The following is a 15,620-nucleotide window of genomic DNA, read 5'->3' on the forward strand; positions in this document are numbered from 1 at the left end:
CTAAAGAAAGGCTAATTAGTAAGGTTTAAATAAATTGAATTACAAGCCATTTTCCGGCCCATTTCCCATGTACATGTTTTTACCATTTATCGTACTGCAAACGTGTGTTTTGACTGTTTCGGTTTTGGAGAAAGTATTAGCGATGGTAAACCAAAATCTTGTTGGGAATACTCCTGTTGAGACTGTCACAGTAGTTGGTAAGAATAGTTTGAATGTACCCAGACTGCTATTGAACACGTTAATGTCACGTGCATAAGTTCATTTACTTGGTTCAATGACTAGCTTTTCCTTTAAGGCATGTTACAAAGCTCTAAAACTGAAGCATTATAACAACAGCTTATGTAAAGAAAAAGTGTCCAAAATAAAATTGTGGATGATCACTTGACCTGATTAACATGTCCTGATTGCAGTTATATACCGATACATGACAAATCATGGAACTTGTGTTGTCAAATGTCAAATATGCCAAAAGTAGCAAGACTGGCATTCATTCATATTGCTTCTTTGATTATACAGATATGCCAACAGTAAGTAGAAAAGGGCTTCTGTATGATAAATCCAACAGATTGCTAGATGAGAAAATGACCAAATTGCAGGCCTTGGAATGAAAACACAGCTTGATTTCTATAAACAAAAATTCATTTAACTTCAAATGAAGTTGTATTTAACTCTAAATGGTTGAACAATTGAAGGCAGTAATTATATGCTGCACAATCTGAAAGTATTTGGGTTAGAAATCCAGAGGAGTTTAATTATGAGCACTTTGTGAGGTCTGTAACACATACGTTAGTGTTTTACTTTTAAATATCTATATATATAACTACAGTATTAAAAAAATTATAATGTGTGTCACTATTTAGTTCATTTTATTATACTAATAAAATAATATTTTGAAGCATGCAGTTGGTTTCCATATGGATTGAAAGAATAATTGCTGAGAGACATTTTAAAAACTGTATCACAGAATTCAATGCATAGCTATTGGAAAAACTTATTGGAAAGACTTGCTCCTACTGTACAGGTTCTCTTGAGTTTTTCAGGCTGCCATGTAATATGTAATTCTTTTAAAGTTTTGCATTAAGTATTGCCAGTATGTAAACAGGATATATCTGTTACCAACTAAACCTATTTAAAGTGTTTTGTGTTTTTTCCCCTCACAATTCCCATCATAAAGGTGCTAAATAAAGGTAGAAACGTTTAGTGGATGGCATTCTATAAAACTGAGGTTTCATTGCATTATGGTAGAATATTGTCCTCCCAAAAAAACAAGATAAGCAATATACTGTTTTAAAGGTCATGCCAAGTTCTCCATCTCACAATTAATAGGACTGATGCCATAACTCTGAACAAGATCTGGCACACATTTATGTGTTCAAAATTTGTTTTCATTTACTTCATTAAAGGTGAATATAGGCTTTTTGGGCATTTAAGTCTATGGGTGAATTTTTGACCCTACTGAACTTAGTGATGTAATTTATGCCAATACTCATGGAGCCAAGATTTGGGTTAATATATTGTGCCTTATATATTTAAGAAGATGTGCTTCAATTTAGCAAGAACTAGAGGCATGTAGATGTAGGATTCATATACAATCACAATTTCAAGTGCTAATAACTACTGTATATAAAAAACTTTTTCCAGATTCCTTGAATCTAGATCTTTGGATTTATGTAGACAACAAACCAAACAATACTTTATTTAGTCTAAGGGCCTTTGAAGACTGATTGCATCCATCCATATCCCTCTCCTGTCATGCAGTACATAGACATTGAAGACTTCCTGGTTTAGAGCTGATCATAACTGGTAATGGTGAAGTAGTTGAACAATTCAATGTATGGCGTTTTGTTTCTTAACAGTTAGCATTTTATTTTCCACTAATTTCTAAATGCAACTGATTTGTGCATCCCAACAATGTAGTTAGTTCTAAGCTGAGGCATTTTCAGTCTTGGCATAATCATTGACTTGTAGAGGAAAGAAGAGAGTACAGGCCGAAGACTTTTGAGTTCATTTTCATCAAACCATGGATTGTGATATTTGAATGTAACTATTGTTTTTTTTAATAATAATTTTATTGTTTATTATTATATAAAGCATTTACAGAGAAGTTGTAAAGAAAAAGCGACCAGTTGATATGGTTTGCCATCTCTTTTAACATAGATATTTAGTTCTCATCACATATTATTCCTAGTCTAGAAGTTTTTACCATTTTTCTTAGCCAAGTGATTGTTAATACATATGAGATCTGTTATAGGAATACATTCTGTTATTATCTTAAATGATATTAGGTCAGTCTCCTTCATAAATTGGCCCTGACCCAAGAATTACTACTGTTGTCTTGTTAATGCCTATAAAATATGGTTTGTCATCCTCTTTTGGCATACATATTAACATACATATTCAATTCCCATCGCATATTAATCCTGATCTAGGAGTTATTACCATCTTTCTTAACAAAGTAGTTGTTGATACATAGGAGAGTATAATCTATTATAAGGATATATTCTATTATTGTCTTAAATGATATAAAGTCAGTTCCCTTCATATATTGGACCTGTCCTAAAGGTTGCTACTGCTATTTTTCTCCCAGGAAGCCAGGAGAATACTCCATTGTTCAGCTCATCTTTCAGGTGGTCGCAGAAAATGAAATTGTGTTTTTTTCCATAGTAGAGTGTTTCTGATTGTCCTTCTGTCAGGGCCAGAGAAATCTCTTACTTGATTCTTGCTTGTAATCGCCTTTGAGGGGGCTCTGAATCCTTTGTCAATCTGGATCTCTTCCTCTGGTCGCACAGAAATATCTCCTGATAGCTTCCTAGTTGCTGTCGCTTTTGAATAGACTCTTTTTATTTTGCTGATCCAAGTCATTTCCTGCTCTGAATAGACTTCCAGGTTTTTGGTACTTTCCTTCTGTGAATCTGTTTTCCCAGGTTCTTTAAAGATACTTTGGGTTTTTACATCTCTGGCACTCTCTCCCTCCAGTTGATTAGCTTCCAGACATTGAAGTTTCACTTGATTTACTGTTAGCTGAGCTGCGTCATCAGCTGGTCTCTCCGGACCTTGGGCTCCATCCAAAAGCTCCCCCTTAGTCCCACGAATTTCCTTTTCCAGCTTATTGACTGCTTTCAGTATCTCTGAGTTTCCTTTGCATAACAAATGGAAAAGCTGTGCCTTAGTTAATTCTTCCATAGTTCTAGGCAGTCACAAACTGTAAACAGAAAGTCTCGTAAGGTCTCGCGGGAGCACGAGCGATCCCAAATTATCAGTTTGTCGATCTCCGTATCAAGTCAAATTCCCCCACTGAACCTTCACCCATAAATCTTCAAAGCACTCTCTTTGTTTGGTTAATGGGTATAATTAGCTGGGAGTCTCTCACTTGGGGAAAGAAGGAATTCGCTTGTGAATTGGTTGAGGGGGGGGAGGGAAGAGCTTGTGGGAGAAGAGAGAGAAAAGCCAGAAAGCTTTCAATTCTTACTGTTGTAGGTTCCAGCTTCTGTCAGCTTTTGCTCCTGTCGATCTGGTAAATGATGGTCTGGGAAGAATGTGAGGTCGGCTGGTCGTTTCAAGCTTGTAAAGTTGTTTGCGACAAAGACGCCATCGTGACCTTGAGCACAAGCCGCTATTAATCCAGGGAGGTCTTGCTATCTCCCTACGGATCTGTAGGACCCTCAGGTCACCGTTCCCGGTTCCTGGGGCGACCGGTGAGCAGATTTGCGTATCTGTTCAGGTCAGCCAGGTGCAGAAGCCCCTGACCCTCGGCATGGCTTAAGAGCTGAACAGAAGTCCAGCTTTCTTTATGGCGCCATCTTCAGTTCTCGTAACTATTGTTTTTTGTTGTTGAATTTGGGCCATAGAGCATTGAATAGATGATTGGCTGCCTTGACACTATCAGTCATCTGGGGAAGGGACGGTTGAATGTAGACCTCACCTCCCTTCTAACAAAGTGGATAGTATTTGCCTTCTGACATTTCATATGCCGCTCTGTGAATCTGTGAAAGAGTCAAGAAGTTAGAGTTCCTTAAACATCACTGGCATTAGAGAAGCAGATCCAATGCTTCTGGAAATGTGATATGAGAAGCACACAACAGCCAAAATGTGTAACCCAGTCAAAATCTTAAAAGGCAGACACAGTGGGAAATGTTTATTTTTGAATGCAGATGCCACTGTTTGGTTTCTACAGCTATGTCAATAGAAAATACAAGAATTAGATGCTCTGAACTGGTGCATCAGAAGCATTCAAAACAGAAGTACTTTTATTTGAAGATAGATTCAAGTGGGTAGCCATATTGGTCTGAATTAGCACAAAAATGGAATCCAATAGCAACTTTAAGACAAACAAAGATTTGTTGATTAGCTTTTTAACAAAGAATGATCATTTGGCTTAATTTGGTTATTATGACAGTTTACTAATTTGCCACAATTTACTTTTGCCTTATATCTGTATGCTTGCACTCGAAAGCTCACACCTTGAATAAATCTTTGTTGGCCTTAAAGGTCCTGTTGGACTAAATTTTTGTTGTTGTATTTGAAGTTTAAGGGCCTGCTATGATAGTGTTTGATTTCACTTTGCACTTATTCATTCCCTTTCTGTTAATTCATCTACCTATTAAAACAACTGCAAACAGCAAAAACAGCTTCTGTTGATGTTATGAAGAAAGTGTATCTAATACAGAATACTGTGACATGTTGAAAATCCAAGCTTAGAAGCAGGTATCCTGTTTCATCACTCATTGAAAGGAGACTGTTCCAAAACTAAGACTGTTTCATTCAGTGTTGCACAGCTTACATCTGCCATGAGAACAGCTTTTTTGTCTTCTGTGGTTTCCTGTTTTGGGTTGTTGGGTTTTTTTTAATGGGATGTTTCTCTCACAAACACTGAATTTACATATTGATAGTGCTTGATAGAGATCAGATCCTGCTTTAACAGTGGCATCACCAAAACCTTCAAGGGCCACCTCTGTGTCCAAATTTAACCCTATAAGTAACACTTTGGGGGTCTGTCAAAAATTAATGCCACTTCAGAAATGATTCAGCTGGGCGCAGTTCTTTTTAGCAATAAAAAAGAAGCTGTTGACATTTTGATTGCTTCAGAAAATAGCACGCTGAAGAATGCCAGGGACTCCAGTAATAAAGTTCAAGTGAAAATTCTTCCCATCACCACAGGAGGATCAAAAGGCCTGACAGCGCATTATAACATGGTCATTGGCATGATGAAGTAGGGCCACCATGAGTAGTTTTCATGCTTAGCAGTGCAGCCTACTGATAAATCTATTTTCATTTTCTCTTTTATTACTTCATTGCTCTTTATCAAGCCTCTGTGCATGTTTTCAATTAGCACACTGAAAGCTCCAAATACTTCAGTCGTTCTTTACGTTTGGAAGAGAACAGCATCATAATGGTACAGCTAAAATATTTAATCATCGTGTTTTTCAGACCATTAAATTCCATTCAGCAGCTAAGCCATAGCAGTTGTTTGTCCTTTAAAAACACCATGAACTACCTGACTATGCATGCCTGATATGAAGTAAGTGCATTCAATCTAAAAGAGTTGGAGAGATTTTATTACTCCTCTTTGACCTCAAAGAAATTACCTTTCTTTTGCTTTCCTTCCCCCCTCCAAGCCATGCTGATTGCATCATCCAGCAAATAATCATGCACTGTTCAAAATGTGTGGGTGAATGAGATTCTATATACTGGAAAAACTTACACATTAATAAGTTAAGAAAGGACAGGGAGTATGGAATGGGCACTGAAAGCAAATACTCAACATGACAGGTATAAATGGAAGCAGTATTTTGTGCCCATGGGCATATGCACACACACAAGAGAGAGAACAAACTTTGACCAGCAAACCTGGAATACACTAACATTGGTACGTGTTGCACTTGTCAAAAAATGCTCAAGAAGTTGAATGCCCATGTGCCAGTAACTTGTTGCTTATAATAGAGACTACTCTTGGTAGAGGTGAAGAGTGGAATAGCCATGTTATGTTTCCAAGGGACTTTGGTTGTAGTATAAGTAACTATAGGAATGTTTTACAAAGAGAATGAAGAGAAGCCATGTTTTTTAGCACAGTCCAAGAGCAAAAAGAAGGAGACAAACTATGAGATAGTCTAAAATGTACAAGATACTGCCAATTACACAATACAGAAAAAATATCAATAATGAAGATGGAAGGCCAAAAAGCTGTGGGGGGGGGGGACAGATCACCAGAACAACATAGGAAATGAGGCATTTCCAGGATGTGACACTATCTCTAGAACTCAACAGTAGCTGCAGTGCACAAATTTGATTGTAGACCCAGCTTGGGGGGGGGGGGGGGCAGGAAGACGATAAGACAGACCCAGTAAATGTGCAAGAATACAGGCAAGACTTTTATTGGCTACAGCCAAAAGAGTTTTGGTGCAGAAGCAGGCAACAAATCAGGGGACTTACCAGCCCTCCTGCCAGCTGATATACAAACCACCTCCTGCTTGTCTGCCAGGGGGATGCCATGGGATGCAGGATTACAGATAGGTGCGGGGCACTGCGTGGTCTTTTCCTGCCACTTGAAAGTGAGGGCACCTTGACAGCCCCTGAGATGGCCATGTTCCTTGCAAGCCCTCGCTGCAAAATCCCTTAAGGGGATCCCCAAAATGAGGGAAGCAGCCTGTATTTCTTGCAAAATAGATTTGACCCCATTGTCAACACAGATTTGCCAACACAGTTGTAGCAATGTAAGCAAAGAAGAACAAAAGAATAACCATAGCAATAATGATAACGGTGGGGTTGAGTGGGTGAAGCCACAAGATTGTATGGCCAGGCAGCACAGCAGGGCCTCCTTTATCCCTGATGGGCTGACTTGAGGAAAAACTCCATCTGCCAGGTCTGCCAGCCAAGACCTGTGTGCTGGACATGCTAGGGTGCACCTGATTGGCAGGCTGGGTGAAGAAGCAGGGGGGAGCCTGGGTAGCTGAAGCAGCCTCCCTGGCCATCATTCGCCATCACACTGACAAAGAGGCTAGCGAAACCACATTGCCTGATTCTCCCTGCCTACCATGCAAGATAGGAGTTCTTGAACATCCAGTTGATTGATCATTTTGTTTCTGTTCTTGTTACTTTATATTCTCCTTTGTCTCAAAACTCTTGCAGTTCTGTTTCACCACTGAGACAATTCATTTGGATTGCAAACATCTGTTACTTGCTGCCATTTGCTTGTTTGCTGAGCCTTCAGTGCAGGAGAAATACCCTGGTAGGTGAGATTACGCCTCAGCAATAACCATTGTACCCTGCACTGAGCATGGATTTGAAAGTTGAGCGACACTTTGGAGTAAAGCAATACCCAAAGGCTAAGCAAGTGATTATGCAGAAATTCTGTATTAAGTGTATAATTCCTGGTAAACCATAGAAGACATTCTATAAAGCTCCAATAGAACTGCCAGCTGGCTCTTTTTGATATAAAGCCTCTATCTCCGAAAGGAAATGAGTGAAGACGCTGACGTCCCTTTTATGTGGTAGGGGGAATCATTTGTTCAGTGGCTTTAGGAGTTCTACTTTATTGGGCTGTTGGCTGCTGACTGGCATTCTGTGTTGAAAAGCTTCATCAGCTGTCTTACATAAAAGGTGATATGTGTGGTAGGAAAAAGTCTACCAGTTGTGGCTGAGGCTCTGTGTATGTCAGGTGACAGGGCATGATGGCACTGAGTCATAAGCAGATAGGTGCATTGCATTCCTGTGTTGTTTCTAATCCATAGCTATAGAGCACCAACCTGGACTGTATCCACTAAGCAGTCAACTGGGCAGCTGATTCCAGATGGGGTGCCATTTTCCTACCTTCAGTCTCAGTGTCAGGGTATTCTGATTGGAGAAGGTGTCATTTGGACTTTCACTTCAGCTGTGATAATACCTTATGTTCAAGCTGGGTAAAGTGTTTAATACATAATATTAGCCATATAATAGGCAAACAACTATTCTGTATTCGGAGAGATACTATGTTGTTTCCCATTTCTGACTTTCAGTATGGTGTGTTTTTTTGCAACTGTGGGGAAATTACATTTTCACTATAATGAGGCAAACAGATCTAGGCAGGCAGAGAAAAAAGGTAAGTGAAAAACAACCTGAACATTGCTTTTTCTATTTGGCTAACAAAATATCTGTCTGGAAGGCTGTTTGGATTGGTTTTGCTGCATACGAGCAAACTAAGAGTTGCCTTATATTATGAAAAATATTCCAAATGTAGAATGAAGCCAGGTTTGCACTGGGGTATCTGTTTTAACAATAGCAGAATAATGTGGTTACTAAAAGGTAAAGGTAAAGGTATCCCCTGTGCAAGCACCGAGTTATGTCTGACCCTAGGGGTGACACCCTCTAGCGTTTTCATGGCAGACTCAATACGGGGTGGTTTGCCAGTACCTTCCCCAGTCATTACCGTTTACCCCCCCACCCCCCAGCAAGCTAGGTACTCATTTTACCGACCTTGAGCTGGCTGCTGGGATTGAACTCCCAGCCTCATTGGCAGACAGCTTCAGACAGCATTTCTGTTGCCTTACCACACTGCGCCACAAGAGGCTCAATGTGTTTACTAGAATAACACAAATCATGTCTCTGGTTTGTGACTTCACAGTGGCAGCAGTTGTTTCACCCTGAAGTAGAAACTGGTCCAAAATGCAAGATCCGTTAGAAACCTGAAAAGGTTCATGTTGACAAATAAAAGTGACTATGAATTGATTGTCATCAGTGTAAATTTTCTGGCACTTTTCCTTTTTTCATATTGCTCTCTATAGTGAATTATAGTGATTAAGGTAATTTATTTGAATTACCCAAAGTTATCTGTTCTATTAAATCCCTTTTTGTTTTACCAGTATGAGATATCTATCAGTTACAAATTTAGGTTTCTTCAGGGATTCATTTTTTTTAAACTATTAGCTGCTTTTCTCTCTTACAGAAATGGAAAACACCTTACAACGTCAATAATACCAAAGCAGAATAAAATACATAAAAACCACTAGTTAAAACCAAAAATTAAAAACTGCCAGTAGACAGAAGAGTAATGAACTAATTAAATGTTGCCGTGAATGAAAATGTCTTCAGTTGCCTCAAAGATTGTGAGTGAGGGGGTAAGGCATACCTTCCTGGGGAAGTTGTTCCATAATCATGGGGCTCCCAGGGGAAGGCCCCATCTCACGTATACACCTGCCAAACTTCTTTGGTCAATGGGGCAATCTGGAGTGCCTTTGTTGTGGGATAAGACCATACACGAGAAGATGGTCCTTCAGATATCCCATGCCACATAGGGACTGGCCTCAGGAGCTGATTGAAATTTAGATGTAACTAAAACATAGATCACTGTGGCCAGGAGTGGCCAAAGCTGGCACACCAGCAAAGCTGGACAAAATTACTCCAAACCAAAGCAGCTACCTGATTTTCTAAGGCGACTGCTGTTTTGAGCAGCCCTACTGAGCGGCAAATCATTTTTTTTCAGAGAGGCTGCAATGCCATCCAAGACAGGAGAGATTTCAAGGGCCTAGTGGTTCTACTAGCCCAGAGCACCTCTGTCCCTCAGGAGTAAATTTTGTCTGTCATTATCCAGGCCATTACTGACTACAGGAACTGATGAGACCATCAGCAGGTTCCCCGGATTGAGAGAGAGAGGCAGAGCTGAATAACAGCTCTGTATTGCTGCCTCCACTCTCACAAAAAAGTTTGAGGTAGGATAGAATGAGAGGATCACCGTCACCAAGTGAGCTTTATGGCAGAGTGGGGGTTTGAGTACAGATTTCCCTCTTCCTAGACCAGTACTGTAACCACTGTACCATTCGTAAGGTGCAGTTCTATTTTTAAAACACCACATCCATTTCTCTTTTATGTGACAGTATTACATTTAAGTTAATCATATGCATTGTGGCCATGGCTTGATGTATGGATTATCTGAATTAGATCAGCAAGCTTTAACTGGATGATGTTTCTGTCATCACCAACAAAAGCAGCTCGTTAATTGGTCACATTGACAGAGAAAATGGCTTTCGATTGTCAGCCAGTATAATATCTAAAAAATAATCTGAGATAGCCAAGATTCGATTGTGGTAGCCTTCCTAAACAGATAAGGAAATAACATGATTTTTTGCTGCCTACAAACAACATTGCTTCAGAGCCAGCAGTATGGTATTTAGGATATTCTGTACAATATTGGAATCAAGATGTTTTCTGCATTCATATATTAGTTCATCTTATGTCAAGATTGTTTTACTACACTAGATTGACACACTGACAATACTGAAAAATAATTTGCACAAGTGGGGACCCACAAGAAATTTGCAGGCAGGATGCATCCTATCCCCTCCCCCTTGCTCCCATTCCTCTCCTTCTTTCTCAGATAATCTCTAGCCCTCTCTTTCTGCCTCTCCCCCTCCCTGACAGCCTTGTCCGCTGCTTCCCCCCCCCCCATTTCCCCTCACTGTGGTGGCCAGTTCTGGAGTGCCTTCCAGCATTCCCAATGTTGCATCTGGGCCCAGAGCACCCTCCAGCACCACAGCCAAGCACAGAGCATCTCCCAGTATTCCCCACCACTACAGGTGGGCCCAGAGCCTTTCCCAGCATATTCTGCAGCTGTGGCCAGGCCTAGAGCAGCTCCATAGAAGCCCGTTCAGTCCATGAAAGTGTAATTCCTCTAGTGTTTGCAGGCAAGTAAACAACCAGTTAGGCAGCAGAAAAGAAAGACTGCATGTAAAATTTCAGAGTGATTTTCACTTTATAATTTTATTTATCTCTTCCATGGTTGTTATATTTTTAGCCAGTCATTTTCAAGTTTAGGCTCTTGATGATGGAGGCTTATCAAAATATTTTGATTAAAAACAGAAAGAATGTCACATGACATTGACACTGACAAGCCTGTTCCTCAGTAGCAATGTTTAAAGGGGATTAAATTGGAAGTGTTAAATTGGAAGTGTAAATAGCACTCGTTTCTGCTGCATGAGGACACTGTGATGACACATGGCTTGTTTTAAAATGAAATGAAACAGATTCATGTAAGAGTTCTCTCCCTTTGCCATGGTAAGAAAAGGGAACCTGCACATTTGGCACAGTAAAACTCTGAGCACCAGGACTATCATGGGAAAGCCTCTGTATCCTGCTTGTTGGCCCTGTAGGGTAATTGCTCAACTCAGGAGCGCTGGTATGATCTTCTAGTACAAGTTGCCAGGCTTTCTCTCTTTTTTGTCATTGTCTGGTATAAACATAGCTTTTTAACACACCAAACTTTCACTGGTTATGCTGGTGTTGTCTTACAAGTGGGGGAGTTTCTTTCTTTATATTTTTGTACCACCTTATAGTCCACCTTACTAAATTACATGAGTATATTTAAATATTAGACCACTGGGGAAGACCCCAAGAGAGGTTGAAGCACATTGGGCTTTTATTTTGTATCAGGTCATTTATATGTGGGTCAGTATGCTCTGGATCTGTGTAGCAGTATGAGATTAATGTTGATGTTTTTACATTTATAAATGTGCGCATTAATATGACAAATATTTGAATTTTAATATTTAGCTTATTCTGCTGCTCAACCTCTAAGGTTTCTAACTTGTGTATGCAGGTTGAGTTATTTTGTTCCCTATTTTGTTGTTCAGTGTTATATCAGCCAGTAAAAGAAACCTAAAGTGAACATAACTTGGTATCTTCAGAAAGTAGAGTGTAAAGATTATTTTCATGGTTTATAAAATCTTTATTGGTAAAGGAATGGTTTAAAAGACAACATCTCTCATCAACCTTAAGTTTCCCCTGGTAATCTCAATGGGAATAGCCATGTTGCAGTTTATAAAGCCTTATGTTACGCTCATTAAAAAAGGCAGGGAATCTCCTTTTCAATGCTATGGCCTGCTGTCTTCGAAGTGCAAAGTGCAGCAAACACTCTCCTTTCTTATCTCTCCATGTTTGTTCCAGTTGCTAAATTGCTTCCATGAAAACAGGCTGCAAAAAATGCAAGAGAATGATTTTGTGTCATGGATGAAGGATATCATCAGAAGAAATAACATGGGACCTCCCACCCAAAAATATGTCTTTAATTATTTTCCTTTCCTTTTGTTTTGTTTTGTTTTGTGTGTTTGTTGTTCCAGTATCCAGCTGCCCTAATGAATCTGGGAGCAATTCTGCATCTTAATGGCAAACTCCTAGAGGCTGAAGCGAACTATCTCCATGCCCTTCGTCTTAAACCAGATGATGTCATCACACAGTCAAATCTACGCAAACTCTGGAATATTATGGAAAAACAAGGCTTAAGAACATCCAAGACATGACATAGGAGGGAAAGTCTTTAGACCCTTTCTACTTTTGTAAAGGGGAATGCAATTCAGAAGAACTTCTAGGATGCTCACATTAGACTGGACTGCAGTTGTCCAAGGATGTAATTGCTGCTAGGAGAACCTACAGGGCTTCGTTCTGGTGTGAAATTTTGACAATATGAGGGAGATGGAAACCCTCTTAAGGAGCTTCATGATGGACTTAATAGTTACCATCACAAGTACAAAAGTGAAATAAATTTAAAACTGGAACATTTGGAAGGAGCCCTTTCAGCATGTTCACCAAATCATCTATCATTCTCACATTGCTCATTTCAAAGCGATTGCTGGTAGGGGATGCCTTATAGCATCCAACTGGCCAGCATGGGAGTTAGAAAAGGATAAAGACTTATTTAGGTTATTTCCTGAGGCTCTCTTTCATTAAAATGTATACTAAACCCAATGTTTTTTCAAATTGTATTAATGTTGTGTGTCATTAGAACTCACTGCTTATCTGTTTCACAGACTTCCAAAACTATTTGAAAAACTTGTCACTTTAGCTAAGATTTTGCAATCTTTCATTATAAAGTGCACATACTTTTAAAGCTTTTTCTCAGCTATCTTCTTGGCTGCAGGTTGTCATGAGACTAATAAGCAGAAATGTACCCAAGAATTACAATTGACACACTAGCTTTTTTTTTTTAAGCCCTCTTTTTAGCCTGAATTTTGCACTGCTTGATTGAATTCAAGGTAAGTCATCCTGCACCTTCTTCCTTTTTTGTCATTGTTACGGGAAGCAGAAGGGATGATCATAAACTACTTAGGCAAAACTAGGGATGATGGAGTCCGCATATTTGCTAGTTCACATCTCTGCCTTGTTCCTATCTCATACAGTCTATCAATTTGCATTCTTAAGTAAATGGAGCCCCAGTATTGGATCTGGACTAGGAGTCTCGTAGCTAAAGGTGTGGGTGGTGGAAGGGAATGGATTCAGCGATCCCTTCCTTGTCGGACTGCTTTACAGGGTAGACCTGAAGAACCAATGTGGCTGCTTCCATTGCACCTGGCCCTGATGCTGCAGAGGCATTGACCTTTGATTATATATATCCACAGTATAGATTCATTAGGTTAGAGCTGCAAAGTGTCATGGGTCCTAGGGTCGAGTTGTACATTAGTTGCTAATGGATGCATAAGCCTATTCCAAATGACAGGGCAGATGGTCTGTAAGAGATAATGTTTGTATTTAGTTTCATTTCTGCCTTCAAAAGAGTGACATGTCATTGGAAAAAATTAGAAGGGTGAAGTTGATGAATATGTATTTGCAGTGCTAGCAATGTATCTGATTTTGTCGTATGCTACCCAGCCAGCAAGAAACAATGATTTAATGTTCTTAGCATCTCAAGAAAAAGGTATTAGACCAAAACAGATTGTTTCTGACAGTAGTTGCCAATTAGGTTTGCATTTTTAGCATTTAAAAAGGTGGTACAGCATTTAACCAAATATTACAGCTCTGTATTTTCACTGATAAGTAGCAACAACTAAAAAAAAAAAACCCTTAACATTTCAGCTTATTTGGCATAGTTATGGCGTCATTTGCCACATTAAAAATAATACTATTTTACAGAATATGTTAGGCCTGCACCGTGCTCTTTCAGAGCGTTTACTGAGTTCTTTTATGGGTAGAAAAGTGGTTTCTAAAAACCGATTTAATTACCTATTGCAACATTCATTTGGGAAGTAGTGATTGCATATTTTTCCATGTTCCAAAGAGCTACTGCAAACATGTCCAAGGGTTCATCTCATATGCCCCCATGATTTTTGTACCATGTCACAAATAGCTATTGAAACTCATTTTCAAAAGTAATTTACAATGAAAATGGTGATGAGACTGCCCTTTGAGAAAGAAATCATGTACCTTTTTGGTTACTGGCCTCATATCATGGAGCACCTTGAATCATTTTTTCCTATTCACTTATTCTTTGTATGTTACATTTTTATTCCTATTGAATATTGTTTGATTGCTTTGTACTGCTTGAAAAATCACACAAAATTATTAGCTAATGTTTCACAACTGTTGCCAGCCTTCTAGTTTCCTTTTCATGCACTGTTTTAAATGTTTAGGCTGTGTATTGATGTTTAAGGGGAGATTATTCTGTGCTTTGTAAATCATCTGGCTATATACCTCCTATGTAAATGTATACCTGCTGAGGAAACTTAAAATACAACAATCCATCATATTGGCACATTGTCACATAGGTAAAGTTTGTAAAAGTCAAAGCCTGGATACATTTTGTTTTTACCCTTATTACTGGCATGTTTTCAGTAAACATGGATGTCATGAACACTACATCCTAACTGTTCTGATTTCATAACCCTTCCGCATCACATTTTAATTGATATTCATGCAAGACCCACAACCTTTTTACTATGCCCATAGAATAGCCCTCAAAGTTGTTTTATTTAGATATGGGGGGAAAGGACTTTTAAAGACTTGAAATACAGTGTTTTTTGTATTCCACGTTAAGACGTGTGATAACTCAATTCTATCTACCATAGCACACCATCTTTCTGAACACCTGTAAAAATTACCTATGTATTAATCAAAGACTAATATGTATAAATGTGGTATCCTTAAATTGATTCAGCTATCCAATGCAGGTATCATTGCCCTGTTGTTATTTCATTCATTGTTTCATGTGTGTGTTCTTTATTAACTTTCTATTCATTGCACAATGTAGATTGACACACAGCACAATTTCATGGTAGAATTGAAGACTGTCTCTTTTAAAGCAAAAATGACAAATGGAAGTTTTAAAAGAAGAATGTTCCTCCATCCATTTCACTATAGGGCTGGGCTTTATAACTTACAGTTTTGGAATATGTTAAAATGTTGTCTCTGCTCAGGGATCTGTGGTGGATATTGCAGACAGTGCTTAAAAATAAGAGCACAAGTTTACTAAATTAAATTTTTATTTTTTGAGAAAACTGTTATTTGTATAAATTATCAAGATTTGTAGGCTTTCCTTTTTGTAGACATGATTGCTTGTGCCAGATACGAAAATTCAATTTGTTTTCAGTAATAAATGATTGATAACAAATACTTTGTGTGTGCTGTCATTTTGTTACATTCTTAATCCTATATAAATTCAAATTGATTTTTTAAATATATATATATATATATATTTATTTTATTTTTTTATATACAAAGAAAGTAAGGGGTACAGGGATAAAATATCAAATATGGATGGGGGAGTTCATGAGTTTTTTTTCTCTTTACAGTCTCACCTTAAGTTACACCACATTATGAATCTTAACACTTTAGTAGACATTCCCAGCGGTGCTCAAATTCCTCTGAGGATTCTTCGTTTAAAATGC

General features: G+C 38.7%; 1 protein-coding gene across 2 annotated transcripts in view; it reads left to right on the top strand.

Moving 5' to 3' along the window:
- Nucleotides 1–15,345, top strand: part of TMTC2 (transmembrane O-mannosyltransferase targeting cadherins 2) — a 240,892-nt gene extending 225,547 nt beyond the window's left edge. For both annotated transcript variants that reach the window (XM_077338949.1, XM_077338950.1), the window contains exon 12: nt 12,084–15,345. In XM_077338949.1, the coding sequence (XP_077195064.1) occupies nt 12,084–12,263 (180 nt within the window). In that variant the 3' untranslated portion in view covers nt 12,264–15,345. The remainder of the gene's footprint in view (nt 1–12,083) is intronic.
- Nucleotides 15,346–15,620: the final 275 nt, after the last annotated feature.

The sequence above is a fragment of the Paroedura picta genome, chromosome 5, assembly GCF_049243985.1.
Source record: "Paroedura picta isolate Pp20150507F chromosome 5, Ppicta_v3.0, whole genome shotgun sequence".
In the NCBI taxonomy this organism is placed as follows: Eukaryota; Metazoa; Chordata; class Lepidosauria; order Squamata; family Gekkonidae; genus Paroedura; species Paroedura picta.